This window comes from Nyctibius grandis, chromosome 7, assembly GCF_013368605.1.
Source record: "Nyctibius grandis isolate bNycGra1 chromosome 7, bNycGra1.pri, whole genome shotgun sequence".
Lineage (NCBI taxonomy): Eukaryota > Metazoa > Chordata > Aves > Nyctibiiformes > Nyctibiidae > Nyctibius > Nyctibius grandis.
In genome coordinates, this window is record NC_090664.1 from 40807168 (window position 1) to 40824429 (window position 17262).

The 17262-nt window shown below is 43.0% G+C and overlaps 1 protein-coding gene across 1 annotated transcript in view; it reads left to right on the top strand.

Moving 5' to 3' along the window:
* APBB1IP (amyloid beta precursor protein binding family B member 1 interacting protein) overlaps window positions 1-17262 on the top strand; it is an 82957-nt gene that overhangs the window by 43443 nt on the left and 22252 nt on the right. Inside the window, exons 8-10 of the mRNA XM_068405131.1 lie at window positions 7819-7893; window positions 9219-9362; window positions 12840-12950. Coding sequence (XP_068261232.1) covers window positions 7819-7893; window positions 9219-9362; window positions 12840-12950 — 330 coding nt within the window. The remainder of the gene's footprint in view (window positions 1-7818; window positions 7894-9218; window positions 9363-12839; window positions 12951-17262) is intronic.

The following is a 17262-nucleotide window of genomic DNA, read 5'->3' on the forward strand; positions in this document are numbered from 1 at the left end:
AAAGCACAAAATTAACTTAAGCTGGCTACAAAATCTTTACAGGATTTTCTTTTGTGCATATGGGATTTCCTGCTAATGTAAAGCCGTAGATGGGTCATCAGCTAGTTTTGCCACTGTCCTGCATAAGCACAAGGGGAAATGTTGGCGTAATGTCTCTTAAGGATGTCATACCTGTCTAGCAGTACATGTCAAAACTGCCCCTGTAGCTCTCCATTAGTCTGAATCAGGCAGAATGGCATGGGAGAGCAACTGAGTTTGTGTTAGCTTCAGCTGGTCTTGGGTGTGTAGGCACAGGGAATAATTCAGCAAAAATGCTCAAATGCTCATCTCTTCAGCAAATAACCCAAACAGTGCAAATAAAGCAAACCCAATAACAAAGCGTGCCAGCATACTTTTTGTTTGTTAAAATAACCCTTTACGTTTGTTTTCTTACGTTATCAGCCCAAGAAGATGAATCCATCCTGTTAAGTAAGCTCAGCTCTCTATCAAGAGAAAGGCATTGTCTTTTGAACATCAAAAATAGTTAATTCTCGAATCTGTAGACATATGCAGAGAGCTGCCGTGTAGCCACATTTTGTCCCATTAACGACCTGACATCCCAAACCAAACATGTTTTTCCCAGTGGTGTCCTGAGACAGGAAAGAGCTTGCCTTTTATCATGACCTTTGACTACTGGACTTGGAATGGCCTCTTGTGGACACATGTGGTTTGCCTCCTATAGGATGAATGCTTCTGATCAAAAATAGGAGACCACACAGTGATAAAACAAGTACAGTCTACAGTCTGCTCCCCACGTTTTTAGCCACTGACAAATAATAAGTACCATGTACTTCCAGATTTCAGGGCAGAGCCATAAAGGAGGTAATCAGTAATAAATGAAGTGTGTGTTGACAGGTGAAAGATGACAGTGTACATCTGTGTAACGTTGGTTTAGGTGACAGAGCCCTGTTTCCCTAATGAAAAAGCTGCGTTGTTAGAGATCCAACATGGATATCATTACAAACTTTATCTCTTTACCATTGATTATGTCAGTACAGGGTGGTCTGTGTTTCTGCTAAATAAATGCCAGACGCCTGAATGTGAATGAGTTGTAATCAGAGGAGCTTCCGGTGGAAGAAGACCAAAATGGATGTGGGAACCCAGACAGAGCTCCCACGGAAGGAGGCGATGGTGCAGGTTGCAGGCTGCAGGGAATGCTACACCGTCTCTGTGGTGTCAGGGGGCTGTGTGCGCTGTGAGCAAGTAGATGATCTGCTTGGCCGAGCGGCACAGCTGCAAAGCCAGGTTGAAAGGCTTCAAGCCGAAGTAGAAAGGCTTAGGAGCATTCGGGAGGCTGAAATGGAGATAGACTGGTGGAGCCAGGCTCTGCCCTCCCTGCAACAAAAATGGGAGCACCTGCCGGAGAGCTCCCAGGATCGAGGGACCGCTGTACTCTGCCCCTCTCAGGTGGAAAACGATAACCTAGAGGAGAGGAGTGAGTGGAGGCAAGTCTATGGCCGTGGCAAAAGGCGAGTGCCCTCCTTGCCTACCTTGCCTCCACAGGTGCCTCTGAGCAATAGATATGAAGCCCTAGTGGAATACAGCCGGTCCAACGGGGATGTGGTGGAGACGCAACCTATATCAGAGGTCCCACCACAGTCAGAAAAACCTGACAGGCGTATAGCTGCCTCCTCCACAAGGAAGAAGAGAAGAGTTTTAGTGGTTGGAGACTCCTTCCTAAAGGGATCTGAGGGCCCAATATGCAGAGCTGACCCCCATCACAGGGAGGTCTGCAGCCTGCCTGGAGCCCGAATCAGGGATATCACCAGGCAACTCCCCAACCTGGTGAAGGCCACAGACTACTACCCCCTGCTGATCTTCCAGACAGGTGGGGAAGAAGCTGCATCCCGTAGTCTGAGGGGGATGAAGAAAGACTACAAGGCCCTAGGACGGCTGGTGAAAGAGTCTGGGGCACAAGTTGTTTTCTCCTCCCTCCTTCCATTTTCAGGTGATGACGTGGGATGGAACAGTAGGATTCTCTCTATTAATGCCTGGCTACGAGACTGGTGCTACAGGCAGGGCTTTGGGTTCTTTGATAATGGCTGGTTTTATAAGACAACAGGCGTGACAGTGATACATGGGAAAGGTTTATGTCGTAGGGGCAAAAGGGTTCTGGGACAGGAATTAGCAGGGCTCATTCGGAGAGCTTTAAACTAGATTCAAAGGGGGATGGGGTGGTAGCTGGGCTTGCACCACTGGGGCAACGCTCTAGTGTTGAGGTAGACCAGGAGGCCTCCCATCCCCCTGGGGTGAATTCAGGGGGTGAATCTGGGATGAAATCGGTGTGCCCAGCTCGCTCCCTGAAATGCCTGTACACCAATGCACGCAGCATGGGGAATAAGCAGGAGGAGTTAGAAATCCGTGTTCGGTCGGGGGGCTATGATCTAGTGGCAATTACAGAGACTTAGTGGGATGCCTCGTATGACTGGAATGTGGTAATGGATGGCTATGTCCTGTTCAGGAAAGACAGGCCGCTAAGGAGAGGTGGTGGAGTTGCTCTTTATGTGAGTGAGCAGCTAGAATGTATTGAGTTCTGTCCAGAGGCGGATCAGGAGCGAGTTGAGAGTTTGTGGGTGCGAATTAAGGGGCAGGCTGGCAGGGGTGATACTGTTGTGGGTGTCTATTACAGGCCACCGGATCAGGATGAGGAGGGTGATGAGGCCTTCTACAGGCAGCTGAGAGCAGTCTCGCAATTACAGGGCCTGGTTGTCGTGGGGGATTTCAACTACCCTGATATTTGCTGGGAGGCCTACTCAGACAGCCATCCCCAGTCCAGGAGGTTCCTCCAGTGCGTTGATGATAACTTTCTGATGCAAATGGTGGATGAGCCAACTAGGAGAGGAGCGCTGCTGGATCTTATCCTCACTAACAAGGAGGGTCTGGTTGAAGAGGTGAAGGTTGAGGGCAGCCTTGGTTGTAGTGACCATGAGATGGTAGCGTTCAGGATCTCATGTGGCAGGAACAGAATAGCTAGCAGAATCACAACCCTGAACTTCAGGAGGGCCAACTTTGGCCTTTTCAAGCAATTGCTAGGGGAAATCCCATGGGACAGGGTACTAGAAGGTAAGGGGGCCCAAGATAGTTGGTTAGCATTCAAGGACTGCTTCTTCCGAGCTCAAGATCAGAGCATCCCAACAAGTAGGAAGTCAAGGAAGGGTACCAGGAGACCTGCATGGTTGAACAGGGAACTGCTGGGCAAACTCAAGTGGAAGAAGAGGGTGTACAGATCGTGGAAGGAGGGGCTGGCCACTTGGGAGGAATATAAGTCTGTTGTCAGAGGATGTAGGGAGGCAACTAGGAAAGCTAAGGCCTCCTTGGAATTAAACCTTGCAAGAGAGGTCAAGGACAACAGAAAGGGCTTCTTCAAATACATTGCAGGTAAAGCCAACCCTAGAGGCAATGTAGGCCCACTGATGAATGAGGTGGGGGTCCTGGAGACAGAGGATAAAAAGAAGGCGGAGTTACTGAATGCCTTCTTTGCCTCTGTCTATACTGCTGGAGGCTGTCCTGAGGAGCCCCGGACCCCTGCGGCCCCAGAAGAAGCCAGGATAGAGGAGGAATCTGTCTTGCTTGATGAGGGCTGGGTCAGGGACCAATTAAGCAATCTGGACGTCCATAAATCCATGGGCCCTGATGGGATGCACCCGCGGGTGCTGAGGGAGCTGGCGGAAGTCATTGCTAGGCCACTCTCCATCATCTTTGCTAAGTCGTGGGCAACGGGAGAGGTGCCTGAGGACTGGAGGAAAGCGAATGTCACTCCAGTCTTCAAAAAGGGCAAGAAGGAGGACCCGGGTAACTATAGACCGGTCAGCCTCACCTCCATCCCTGGAAAGGTGATGGAGCAACTTGTTCTTGGTGCTGTCTCTAGGCACATCAAGGATAGGGGGATCATTAGGGGCACTCAGCATGGCTTCACCAACGGGAAGTCTTGCTCAACCAACTTGATAGCCTTTTATGAGGATGTTACCCGGTGGATAGATGATGGTAAAACTGTGGATGTGGTCTATCTCGATTTCAGTAAAGCGTTTGACACGGTCTCCCACAGCATCCTCGCAGCTAAACTGGGGAAGTGTGGTCTGGATGATCGGGTAGTGAGGTGGATTGTGAACTGGCTGAAGGAAAGAAGCCAGAGAGTGGTGGTCAGTGGGACAGAGTCCAGTTGGAGGTCTGTGTCTAGCGGAGTTCCGCAAGGATCGGTTCTGGGACCAGTACTATTCAATATATTTATTAATGACTTGGATGAGGGATTAGAGTGCGCTGTCAGCAAGTTCGCTGATGACACAAAACTGGGAGGAGTGGCTGATGTGCCGGAAGGCTGCACAGCCATTCAGAGAGACCTGGACAGGCTGGAGAGTTGGGCGGGGAGAAATTTAATGAAATATAACAAGGGCAAGTGTAGAGTCCTGCATCTGGGCAAGAACAACCCCATGTACCAGTACAAGTTGGGGGCAGACCTGTTGGAGACCAGCGTAGGGGAAAGGGACCTGGGGGTCCTAGTGGAAAACAGGATGACCATGAGCCAGCAGTGTGCCCTTGTGGCCAAGAAGGCCAATGGCATCCTGGGGTGTATTAGAAGGGGTGTGGTCAGCAGGTCGAGAGAGGTTCTTCTCCCCCTCTACTCTGCCCTGGTGAGGCCGCATCTGGAGTATTGTGTCCAGTTCTGGGCCCCTCAGTTCAAGAAGGACAGGGAACTGCTAGAGAGAGTCCAGCGCAGAGCCACAAAGATGATTAAGGGGGTGGAACATCTCCCTTATGAGGAGAGGCTGAGGGAGCTGGGTCTCTTTAGCTTAGAGGAGACTGAGGGGTGACCTCATTAATGTTTATAAATATGTAAAGGGCAAGTGTCAAGAGGATGGAGCCAGGCTCTTCTCGGTGACATCCCTTGACAGGACAAGGGGCAATGGGTGCAAGCTGGAACACAGGAGGTTCCACTTAAATTTGAGGAAAAACTTCTTTACGGTGAGGGTGACTGAACACTGGAACAGGCTGCCCAGAGAGGTTGTGGAGTCTCCTTCTCTGGAGACATTCAAAACCCGCCTGGACGCGTTCCTGTGTGATATGGTCTAGGCAATCCTGCCCCGGCAGGGGGATTGGAGTAGATGATCTTTCGAGGTCCCTTCCAATCGCTAACATTCTGTGATTCTGTGATTCTGTGAGCTTTGTTTTCTTATTATCACTGCACTGAAGGCTGACTGAGCCAGATGAATGCTCTCCCCACCGGTAGTAAAGCTGATGAGCCAAGCCTTGTTGAGACAGTGATAAGGTGTACTTACCTTGATAAATCTTCATTGTGTATGTTAGGGGTTGTACTATGTCTTTATAATGATCTGTAGCATAAGGTGGCTTACAGCTTGCATGTGCCTCTACTTTCCAAATCCGTCCCGAAGTCAGGAGGCCCAAACCAGCCTAACAGTGCCCTCTGAGGTTTCTCCTCATACCTTCATCAATGCAAAAGTGGATGTGCCAACATCAAGCCAGCAGTGCTGTGATAGTGCTCTCTGTCAAGAAGAGCTGTTGCACATGTACAGAGGAATTGGCTGCAGCTGCTCAGAACAGTACCTTTTTTTCCAGTGGGATGAGTGGAGCATTGTCACTCAGTCAGACCTATGGTTTTGGACTGCATAGGCAGGCATCACTGTATGGGTTGTACTGAAAACACACTTTTAAGAGGGTTTTGTTCTGAGCTGGTTTGGGTTTTTTCCTCTATGAATACTGTCTTCAGGTGTAGTGACAAAGCTGTGGTCCTTAGTGTTTGCTTACCTTCATCCATAGACTAAAAATGTGCCCAGGCAGTCTGGAGCCAGCTATGTGCTGCTGCATATCCTAGAGAAGAACATTGCTGTATTTCCTAGCATAACTGTCTATTGCATTGAATATTCAAGTTTCTTTTCTTTTGTTCATACCACAGACATGGCATCAGCAGAGGCCAAATTGCAGGTGGCTGTGTTTCTGATGTCCCCTGTCTGATTTCATGTGAACTTTTAAGGAAGCAGTTTTTAAAGAACTGTTTTTGAGATCATCCTCACCTCTTCCCCTTCCTCTCCTGGTGCCCCTCCAAAAAACGTCCGCTATGAGGCTTGTGTTCTGGCAGACAGCTGTTCACAGCACTGCTTGAAAAAGAAGATGTGGTTGTGTGGAAGAGCATGGTTTCACTTCAGATAAACCTCATTGCTGTAAACATGGTATGCTGGCAGGGCAGATTTGCTGCTTGTTTCTTTCCTATACTGTAGCAACAGCAAGTTCCTTCATTTACACGCTTCTCATTTGCCTTTTGGTAATGTTTGCATTTGTGTTGTAGTTTAGTCGTTGTGGAGTTTGAGGCATGTAAATATGTTGCCACATTCTCATGGTCTTGAGACATGAAAAAATTGAGAGAGATGAAAAGTCAGATAAACTCTTAGTTTTCTTCCTGCAGAATTGCTGAAGAATTACAGAATTAATTTTAAAGTAGATAGCTTTCAAAAGTTGTCGGGTTTTTACGATTTTGTCTATTTCTTAGACAATGGTGTTTGTTTGTTTTGTGCCCTTTGTTCTGCAAACTTAGCTTTTTGACTAATTCCAGGGAAATCAGTAAGACTGTGCCATGCATCAGCTGTTTTCCAAACCTAAGCTCCTCTTCTACATGTACTCTCGTTTAGAAAATGATAAAACACAAGAAATTTGAGTGTTATCATTCTGGCCTCAAGCCCGTGGATCAAAATGCTGCTTGATGCATGGCATAGCTCGTTGATCTACCTGCTTCCTTCACGCCCAGCTGCCTTACTGTCCGCAGGCAGCCAGGCTCTGCTATCTGGCCATGCTTGCTGTTGAGCAAAGCCACTGCACGTGCTCCTCACACAAATCCTGGCACGCTCCTGAGCTACCTTCCCACTGCCTGAATTTGCACATGTCCAAGTGCTGTCTTTTTCTCTGTCTGTACAATGCAGATGGATGCAAAATTGGTTTTACTGTTTAACAGTGGGTGAATTTATTTTTACCGGTAACAGTGTGCATGAGGCACTGTGCTTCCTTGTTTGCAGGGGCAGACAGGCACTGGGTCCTCTGAGGGCAGCTGCAGCTTCACAGCCCTCTGTCTCAGAAGTGGAGGGTCATTTCGAAGTGTAGGCTTTTGTTTCAGTAGACTGGAGCACATGTGTCAAGATACCATGGCGATCATTTCTTCTAGTTTTTTAATACCTTCTTCATTGCATAAAATTACTTTGCAGAGCACAAGCAGGGGCTTAAAAGTAGAAAGTAGTAACTTTGGATAAAGGCTTTGGCATATAAGCACTTTTGTTAAAAATTAAGAGCTGAGTTATATCCAGAGTGCCAGATATGAAGCATGCAAATTACCAGATTGGGTTGTTAGGAGGAATGCTTTCTAGCCTTTTGATACTTCATTGTATTCATCATATATCAGCATGCAAAAAATGTTATGTTCTCTACTGCCTGTAATAATACAGGAAGCGGTGAAAATTGGAATGATAAAATCCAACCCATTGATCCAGCCAAAAACGTAAGCTAGTGTTTTTAAAATTTTGTGAGGCTGTATATGCATAGGCAAAAGTAATTTTGTATTACTTTTGAATTGTATTCAAAATAAAGAATTAAAACTCATGAGCATGCAGCTGTGATTAGAGTTTTCTGTAAGAATAGTCCATAAGTATCTGCCTCTTGCATCTGCTGGCTTGGGTACTCAATATTGAAAGACTGAGTAAGTACTGAATGGATTTGTAGTGATCTAGTTACTTGTATTGCTGTCTTTATAATGAACATCAATTTCTTTTGTGTCTTAATCAGAATTTCTACCTGGCACACAAAGGGAAAAATGAAAGCAAAGAAATGAATGATAAAAACAAAGAGGCTTTACTGGAGGTAAGCCAGCTTTCTAAGTTGATGATGGAAATGTCACCAAAACTCTGCTGCCATCTGAATTTGCTCTGCAACAACAGCGTTTAGTTCTTTGTGGGCAAATGCATAACAACAGGAAGTTATGTGATGGCTGGTGTCTTTGTGTCTGAGGTTTAATATGTGGATTTTCCTCTGCATCTGCTGCTCACCATTAAAAATGCAGATTGTATCCCCTGTCAGAGAAATTAAACGATGGAGAATAATTTTGTTATAGACCCCAATGCCATGAAATGTTTTTACTTAGTGTTTCTGTGAAGAGTAATGCCGTGATGATAGCAATAAAAGCAGTGTTATAGAAATATGAATAAAAGAAACAGCTGTGCCACACCCTTAGGCCAGCCCTTGTGACTTTTTATTGTTAGTAAGGTTGATCAGTAGCAAGCAATTAGCTTTTTGATTAGAAGTAGATGTACTTCTCACTACCTCAAATTATTAGCTCTACTACAACAGAAAAAGAACGTGTGCACTTTTCCAAAAAGTTTAGCCTCTTGCCTCTCCTGCTGAAGTAAAACTTCAGCTATATGTTTGAGAGAGAAAAATCTAGAGTTATATGAAAAAAATATTATCACAGTTCTTGTGGCAAGCATTTTGACTTTGGTAAAAGTTCACAAAGGAAATGCTGTTTTCAGGTGACTAAGGATTCCCATTTCAAAATTAGTGCATCTCATGAAGGCACCAAACATCAACCAGCAGAAGTCCTGGTAAATTCTAAATTAAAACATTACATGGTAAATGTGTTGGCATTAAAAATTACCCAACAGTAGGTCCTTCAAGCAAACAATGATGTGTATTTGTTTAAAGAGTGCTGTAAATGCTAGCATGTATTTCGAAGGGAAAGCAGAGATTGAGGGGGATTTGTTTCTTTAGCTGTTTTTAGAGCTCTAAGTAGTCTCTAAAGATTCTCTCTACAGAAGCATTTCTCTACAGAAACTATAGATACAGCAATAGAGAAAAACCATCAGCAGCAGTACCAACCATTCTTCACTGAACACATCTATATCTAGTTAAAACCTCCTGTAGGTTTTTGCTTGACCCTTTAGAGAATGGAGGTTTTGTGAGCCTTCTTTTCCAGTGTGAGCACCCAAATTGCATGGCTGAGTTACCACATTAGCTTGGAAAAGTTTCCTTTGCGTAAGGCGTTCATCTCCCTGGTAACTGCATTCCCCATGTTCATATGTTTACTGTCACAGGAAGTGTCTTTATTTTTCAAGGGAGCATTTTTCTGCTATTTATTAATAGGGTTGTGCTCAAATGAGTTTATTTTGAGTATTATTGTTCTTGTTGCACAGGAGAGCTTCTGTGGGACATCTGTCATTGTGCCAGAGCTTGAAGGAGCCCTTTATTTGAAAGAAGATGGAAAAAAGTCCTGGAAGAGGCGTTATTTTCTTCTGCGAGCTTCTGGAATTTATTACGTACCCAAAGGAAAAACCAAGGTCAGGAAGCCAAATAATCCTTTTAGCAATAAAACAATTCATGGAGGTGAAAGTGAAGAACTCCTTAGGTGACATTTTAAGAGCACTGTCTGGTGCATCTGAGAGGGTTGGGGGTTTTTTTTTGGTTTAACTTTGACTACACCACTTGTGCAAATATTAGAATGTAGTCACAATCCTGTCACATTTATCTCCTTTTGATTTCTATGGATAGAAATTAAAAGCATTAATGAAACAGGAGTCCTCAGGAAGTCAGTAGGGGAAAGAAAAACAGCACAGTACCCTTCAGCTGGCATTGTGCTGCCAAAACGCTTCACCGTTGTATTGCTCCCCTGTGGAAGAATATTTTAAAAGTTCTCAAGTAAACTAATTTCTTATCACAAAAAAGGTGGATTTTTACTTTGTTTGATACTGACTTTCTGTGCCAGTAACCAGCATGCAGAAGTGCTATACATTTTTTCCTACAGTGATCTTTACGTAGAGAATGCATTGTGCCTTTGTGTAGAAAGAAGTGAGACAGAAGCATCCACCTGACCAAACCAAATGCACTGACATTTAGTATTGCAAAATATTTAGAGAGTCTGAATTGCCAACACTGGAGAAGCAAAGGGGTTCTGGACATGTTGCACGTAGGTGCGTCTGGCTTCTTATTTCCACAGGGCTGAGGTAGAATGGTGGCTTCTGGGACTGGTGGTACTTTTTTTTCTTGTATTCTGAAAACCACTTCTGTTACCACTTACAGCTCTGCTAGTGCTTCATATTTGAAAATTCTGGTGCTGCAGATGGAGCTTTACTGTTACGATTTGTGCTGTGAAACTTAACTGTTCTGCTATTCCCTGACTAAATTACAAAGGAAAAAAAGTAAAATTGATAGCTTATAAAGGAATGCCATGCTGCTGCTCCAGCGACCTGGTTTTATAACGAAATCTCAGTGAAACACTTAGATTACCTTGCTGCTTTCACAGCAATGTATTTGGACTTTACCTGACCCTGAGATAACGGCTTTCAGCCCTCAAATCATGTTGCACACACAGAGCCTCCTATCGGTCAGGAACTAGGATGCTATTTGGAAGGCACTTAAGGTGGAAAGAGTATAAGAATAGTCAAATGAAAAGTCCATCTTGGACATGGCCTCCAACGATGGCCAGCAGCACAGTGCCAAAGCAGGGCAAGCATATACTGATAGTTACTTACCCTTTTTTCATCAGCCAGTGATACCCATTTCAGTGCAAATGAGGAAAGCACGTTCTTTTTTCAGGTGATAAGCTGCAAACATAGGCTCAGGATGGAGCCATGCAGTCACCTTGTAACAGCTGTTTTAGTTTAACACTTTATTGCCTGTTAGTTGTTACAGTCTGTGTACCACCCTGTCTATAACTGAGCCATTTTAAGGAACTGTGTGAGTGCTTCAAAGTCACTATTTTATGAACTCAGACGCTCACAAGGATTGAGGACCTTGAATCTAGTTCTTTAGCAGACAGTCACAGCTCTTTAAAATGGTACCACAGTCAATTGTTTGCTCCTGCTTCTGTAACAGCCTTCAGCAAAAGGATGCATATGTCCATGCCTCAACCATTCCAGAGAAAGTCAAGTTTCCTAACTCAAATCTGTGTTTAATGGTGATTTAAGTTCATTACTGGACTCTGTATTGGAACAGCTGAGGCTCAGATACATGTCTTCTGTGGAGACAGTAATCTCTGGTAGATAAGCAGGGTGCAGTGAGGGTGCTAAATGCCTTAAAGCACTGCATCAGAATTCAGTAGAGCTCTTCAGTCAAAGCCCTTAAATTATGAGAGTTCATCCCATGTCAGGGTGATATGAAGAGTGCGCGCGCGCCTTGCTGCAGTCATTCAGTTGTGGGTAGAGTGATCTTTCACTGAGGTACAGAAACAAACAGTTGGCAGGCAGTAATATCTTCAGCTGCTGCAGCTGTTTTGAAATTCATCATGTAATCATGTTTTCACTTGTTATAAAAAGCAAAGAAGTCTGGTATACCTTTGGCACTTCATGTTGGCTGTAAAATACATTGCAAACGTGAAAACTCAGGGACACGTTCAGATTATTTTACATAGATGCCTTTGGTGGTTTTTGTTGTTTGGGGTTATTTTGTTAACAAACCAGGCACCAGTCAGCATTGCAGTCTTAATTTCTTTCTTCAGCATTACTCTACTTATATCCCATTCAAAAACATGCTGTTAATGGACAGAATTGCAGATACAGTTTTAAAATTTGTTTCTGTTAATTATATTGCATTGTCATGTTCACGTTGCAGAAATACTAGCAATAAGTGCCTTTGTCCCTTGCATAAAAATTTGTTCCTTACTTAGAAGAAAATAACAACTGCATTCATATTGGTCTTAATTGCCATTACCTGGTTCGTAAAGGAAAGGAACAACTCATTATACTGCATGGATTTGAGCACATTTAGGAACTTACAGTGTTGGAAAATCCTAGGTCCACACAGTCAATGACAAGATCACTGGCATCAGCTTCAGGGGAAACAGGAGAGAGAAGCCCTGTCTACATACAGTACGGAGTGTTTCCTGTCCCCACAAATCTTACTTGCAATCTCAGTTTGTAAATAAACCCAACTCAAGGGTGTATTGTAATGAAAGTATCAGTAAGAATGAGAACAACATAGAAGAAGCATCATATATGGAAATACAACCCCATTCTTAGGTTTAGAGAGGGTTTGTAGTGTTTTTTTTTCTTTTTTCTTTTTTTCACAATTTCCTGATTTCTCAGTTTAGCCAACAGTGACAAAGTGACACAGCCCTTTTTGCATTTCCACTCAAAGGATTGCAAAATTATGCTTTGTATGCAGAATTCTGCACTGAGAAGTGTGCCAGCAACAGAAACCTTGTTACTTTAGCAACATATTGTGAAGAAGCAGATATTATGATAAACAGAAAAGGAACGATGCCAGGAAATTTGAGAAAATTCAAAGCAAAACAGATGAAATCTGTGCTTATTTCCTGGTGAGAATTTGTTTGTTGCATATACCAAAGAAGAACAAGCTCCCAAAGCAATTTGGAACCCCAAACCCTCTTTCTCCATTCAGAATTGTGAGAGTGTGGTTGCAAGGCCTGTATCTATTTTACTAAAGGTATTTCTTACTATAGTGTACTATTTGGTCTTACTAGCCGTAAGCCAAAATCTCCAGACAAAGCAATAAAGGACAGCAAAACCAGAACAGCAGCAAAATGTTGCACTGCATTATATGTTATTTCTAATATGTCTTGACCCTCTTCCAATTGTTAGTTTAAGATGCACACACTTAAAATTAGTCTGTCTTCAGTCAACTCCATGACAGTTAAAAAAATAAAAAGCATTGGCATTCATGCACTTGAAGAAAGTCCTATTAATGAGTTTTACATCAAAATTCATGGAATTGTTTTGGTAGGAAGGGACCTTTAAAATCATTGAGTCCAACTGTATTCAATTTTTTCTAACAGTGATGTGCTTGGTTTTCACTTGTAGACATCACGGGATCTGGCATGCTTCATTCAATTTGAGAATATGAACATTTATTACGGTTCTCAACACAAAGTGAAATATAAGGCACCTACAGATCACTGCTTTGTCTTAAAGGTAATGTACAAGAAAAGTAAGTTCTGCAAATGTCATACACAGTTTCTTTTATATGTAAACATGTTTAAGTTTGAAACTCCAGGGACCCTGATGAGATAGAATACCTCCTGCAAAATCGTGTTTATTTTCTTCTTCTCTTTGTTGTTGATCAACAACCTACCTTCAGAACCTTAATGTTAAGGACTGGTAGTCCTATGATATATGTTTACACTGCATCTATAAAGTTGTCTTCAAAACAAGGCTGAATATGCTTCTGGTGACTGACCGTTCAGGTGACTTGACACATCTGGGCAAATGGCACACAAGGCAGATGTACGATGAGAATACTAGCAGTCCCTAATGTTAACATTATGAGTACTATGGACTATATACTAAAAAGTATGTGTACTTTGTATTTGCAGCGTAGTCATACCTGTTGAGTGGTTTGTTGAACTGGGATGCAAAATCTTGCAGGACTATGACATCTCAGCATATTTTATTGCATAGCTATTTGTGGCAGGAAGCTAAAAGACATTGTTCACCCACTCATGAAAATCAGTTGCTTGCTGTTGAAGTAAGTATCTCATTGCTGCTTCTCCAGGGAATAGCACTGCAAATGTCTGGGAATTCTGCGTTCCTTTCAGGAAAAGAAAAGAAGCCCATGCTTTTCACATAGTTCAGATAGTAGAAATGAAGCTTTGAGGTTGCAATAATTAGGCCTTGCTTGCTATCTGTCATTAATACAGATTTTAGAATACGGTGGGATTACTGTGTACAACACAGAAGATAATCTTGTTGCTGCTTCTCTATTTAAAGGCCTGCAGTGCAAACAAGATATTAGAAAACGTAGTATCTTGCCATCTCAAGAAAAAAGTACTGGGAACATTCACATCAGAGGTCACTTATAATACCACATTTCTGGCTGTAGCTGCACACTTACAGCACTTTTTAATTCGGTTTCAAAATGTCTGCTAGCCTAATTTACACATGACCAAGCAGAAGTGGTTTATAGACCAAGACTTACTTTCTGAAGCAAGTATATCTAATTAACACAGATGAGCAGTTTTAATACTATAGTTCTCCACAACATGATCTGCAAAAAACACTTCATCCTTTTTTTGTAAAACAGAGGTGAGCCTTCTGAAGTTAATAGGTAAGTGTTATTCCTGAAAAACGCAACTTCTAATGAAAAAAAAAAGGAAAAGGGGAGCTGATTTAAAAAATAAGGGGAAATTGACTTTCTAAACAGATGACTGGTCAACGAAGGATCTAATTTAGTAACAGTTATTTGCATTCTGTTCAGATGAAAATAAAAGCATGATTTTTGAAGTGTATGTAACAATGTGTTTAACTGTTCACAATGATTAGGAAAACTTTCTGGACTTATTGCCACCTTTTGTGAAAAGAGGTATGCTGTAAACAAGAACTTAAACAAAAAAAAGTCACAACTCGACTAAAATACTTGCTTTATTGGATGTGTGATGTTAGCACCGTACCCTCAACGTGAAATGTGAAGAACAAATCAAAAGCTCACTAGGGAAAGCTTTATGTGTAATAGGCTTGTAAATGCAGGAAACCTACTCAGCAAAACCGTTTGCTCTGATGCTTCTAAAATGTGTTTGCGGTATACTAGAATAAATATCATATTGATAAGATCATTATATCCGAGCAACACTACTTAGTGATGGATAGATTATGTTACAGTGATTGTTCTTCGTTTTAATTCCCACAAATCAGCATTTGGTAGATTCCTGACCAGCTCAGTTTCAGACTTGGCTTCTTTTAACAGCTGTCTCTTGCAGTGGCTGGAGTTGGTCAGAAAGTATGGGCAAGTATTGATATCCTCAAATCTGCTGTTTCAGAAGGGGAAGCCTCCCATTTAATGTGGCTTTCTGAGGGTGATGCAATAGGGAGTTTCATATTTATTATAATTTCTGTCCATGAATTTGAATTCTATATATACCTTTTTGAAGGCATGCAGCTGAGATGAGTTTTCTCCTATCCTTCTCTTACCTTTGGAGGTTGGAGCTGAGGATGTAATACTTCTTGAGATCTGTGGGCTGAGGGAAAGAGCAAAGTTAAATGTTGGTCTCCCGGATTGGATGCTTGGTGACACAAAAGTGTGCGGACAGGAATATAGAGCCATTTATTACACTTAGTCACATTTTGTTCTTGTCTGGTTTTATATGGAAGTCTCCCAGAAGAAAATATCTCTCTTGCTGGGAGACACTTGTCCTGAGATGTCAAAGGAAAACAAACCATCATCCTTGAGATATTTCTCAGCCTGCCATATTTTGAGAATAAAGTCCTCAAGATGAAATGACAGTACTTTTGCAGACAGGTGCAGTGAGTAAAAGGCAATAGATGTAACAGGTAAACATTTGTCTTTATTATACTGGTAACCTAGTAATTTTGAAGGAATTTGGATGCCCAGCTCAGTCCAATCCAGACGGAAATTTCTCCACAGCCAAGGCTGCACTGCTGTGTCTTCACAGCTCTTCCATTCCCCTGTGTGTGCCTCGTGACTGAGCTCTGGAGAGGTTCTCTTCCAGTTACTTGTTTGTGTTGGCTGCAGGAGAAGATTATCTGTAAAGCAAATAGGGGGAAGTAATTGGAAGAGTAGCCACCATAGCCCATGCTAGCTGTTCACTGAGGATGGCTGTAAATCAAAGGAGATTTTCACATTTTGGAAAATAGGTTAGTCTGCAGCCCTTATTAGCTCCAGCAAGCTGTAATGCCACTTGGAAAGTTTTTGAATAATAGCATACCACTACATTTTTTTAAAGAACTGTTGCTTTCTGAGGACCCCCTTAGGAACTGCTGTGTCAAAACAGTGAGCAGCCGTCAGCCAAGTAACTTGCTCTGCTGTGTTTCAAACTTAACAAAAGAAACTGCCCAGCTCAGAGGCAAGAGACATGCTTGTATGTTACAGTGCAGGAGAAATGCAAGGACTTAGCAGCTTCAGCAGTATCTTCCTTCTGTGCTAGGTGGAAAATCCTGCTGGACTCAGAACCAGACATGATCTCCCAGCTTTGAGCATTGAGTTGAAAAAATAACCGTATTTATTTCTGACTGGTTAAACTAATTGGCATCCTTACTTCAAGAACAGGGGAGATGCCCTTTATTCATTCAAATTGCAGCAAATGGCCAGTGAGGTAGGCTGATTTGGAGTTGAATATGGCCTCATGCTTGCAGGAAGCTTCCCTTCTTTTCCTCCAGTCCCCATTTGAATGATGAGCCTTCTAAACAAATAACTAGGCTAAAACCAGTAACATTTGTACCTGCCTTCAAAGGTCCTGCCTCATATTAGCAGGGAGAAAAGACAAAACATATCTTTTTGCCTCCCCCCAACCTTGTCATATTTATGGTCTGTCTTTATGGAGGGAAGCTCCAAGAGATATTGTAAGAACAAGCAGAGCATTCCTGCCATTTTTACGTCTATGTGCCAGGCGTCACCAAGAACATACAGAAAACACGAATCCTATAACTAATGTTAATCACAACCCTGGTGACTTGGTTTTAGCTAGAACAATAAGGTTTCTCAGGTTCTCTGACACTGCCCTGAACTATATGGGCTTTTGCCTCAAAGTCTTCATGACATTACTTTGAATGTTGCTTCACCTTGATCTCTCTAAATGTGATGTGGGCTTTTTCTCCAGTTTCTTCTCTTAGGCTACAATCAAGTGAGGGGCTCGCAGAGGCAGTGAGCCTTTGGTCCTGGTACCTGTCCCAGCTAATGTACATCCAACCACCGGGAGCTGGCAGCTCCCTCTGTCCCGTTTCTTTTTTAATCTAGCCATTTAATTTCATCTTCAGTGGTCATACCTGGGTTACCTACCTGATGCTTGCTTGGGTACTGGTGTTAGTGTAGCAACAACAAGGTCGTGCACGTCATGGGCAGGTTACTTTGATACTTAGCAAAAAACTGAGGTAGGTTTTGCAGCCTGTGATGTTGGAGCTGCACCTAGACTAGCTATTTTAAACTAGCTCAAATGTAAATCTTGTCTGCAGGTCCATCCTGTAGGATACTCCTTTTACAGCTGGAGAAGCATGATGTGTTGTGAGGGCTCTTCACCTCTAATTTCTTCTCATTGCATCAGCACCCCATTGTACATACGATAGCTTAGAACAAAAATGGGGTGGGTTTTGCTTATTTGTTAACATTAAGACACTGAGGATGTAACGGGGAAAAGGGTGGTGTGCCAGGAACAATTCAAAAGCACATCACAGTGTCTACCAGCAAAAGAGAGAGCACTTTGCTGAGCTTATTCAGGAGTTTCCTTTCAAGATGATTCAGGAGACAACTGCAGTAACTGAACAAAGCAGTTGCTTC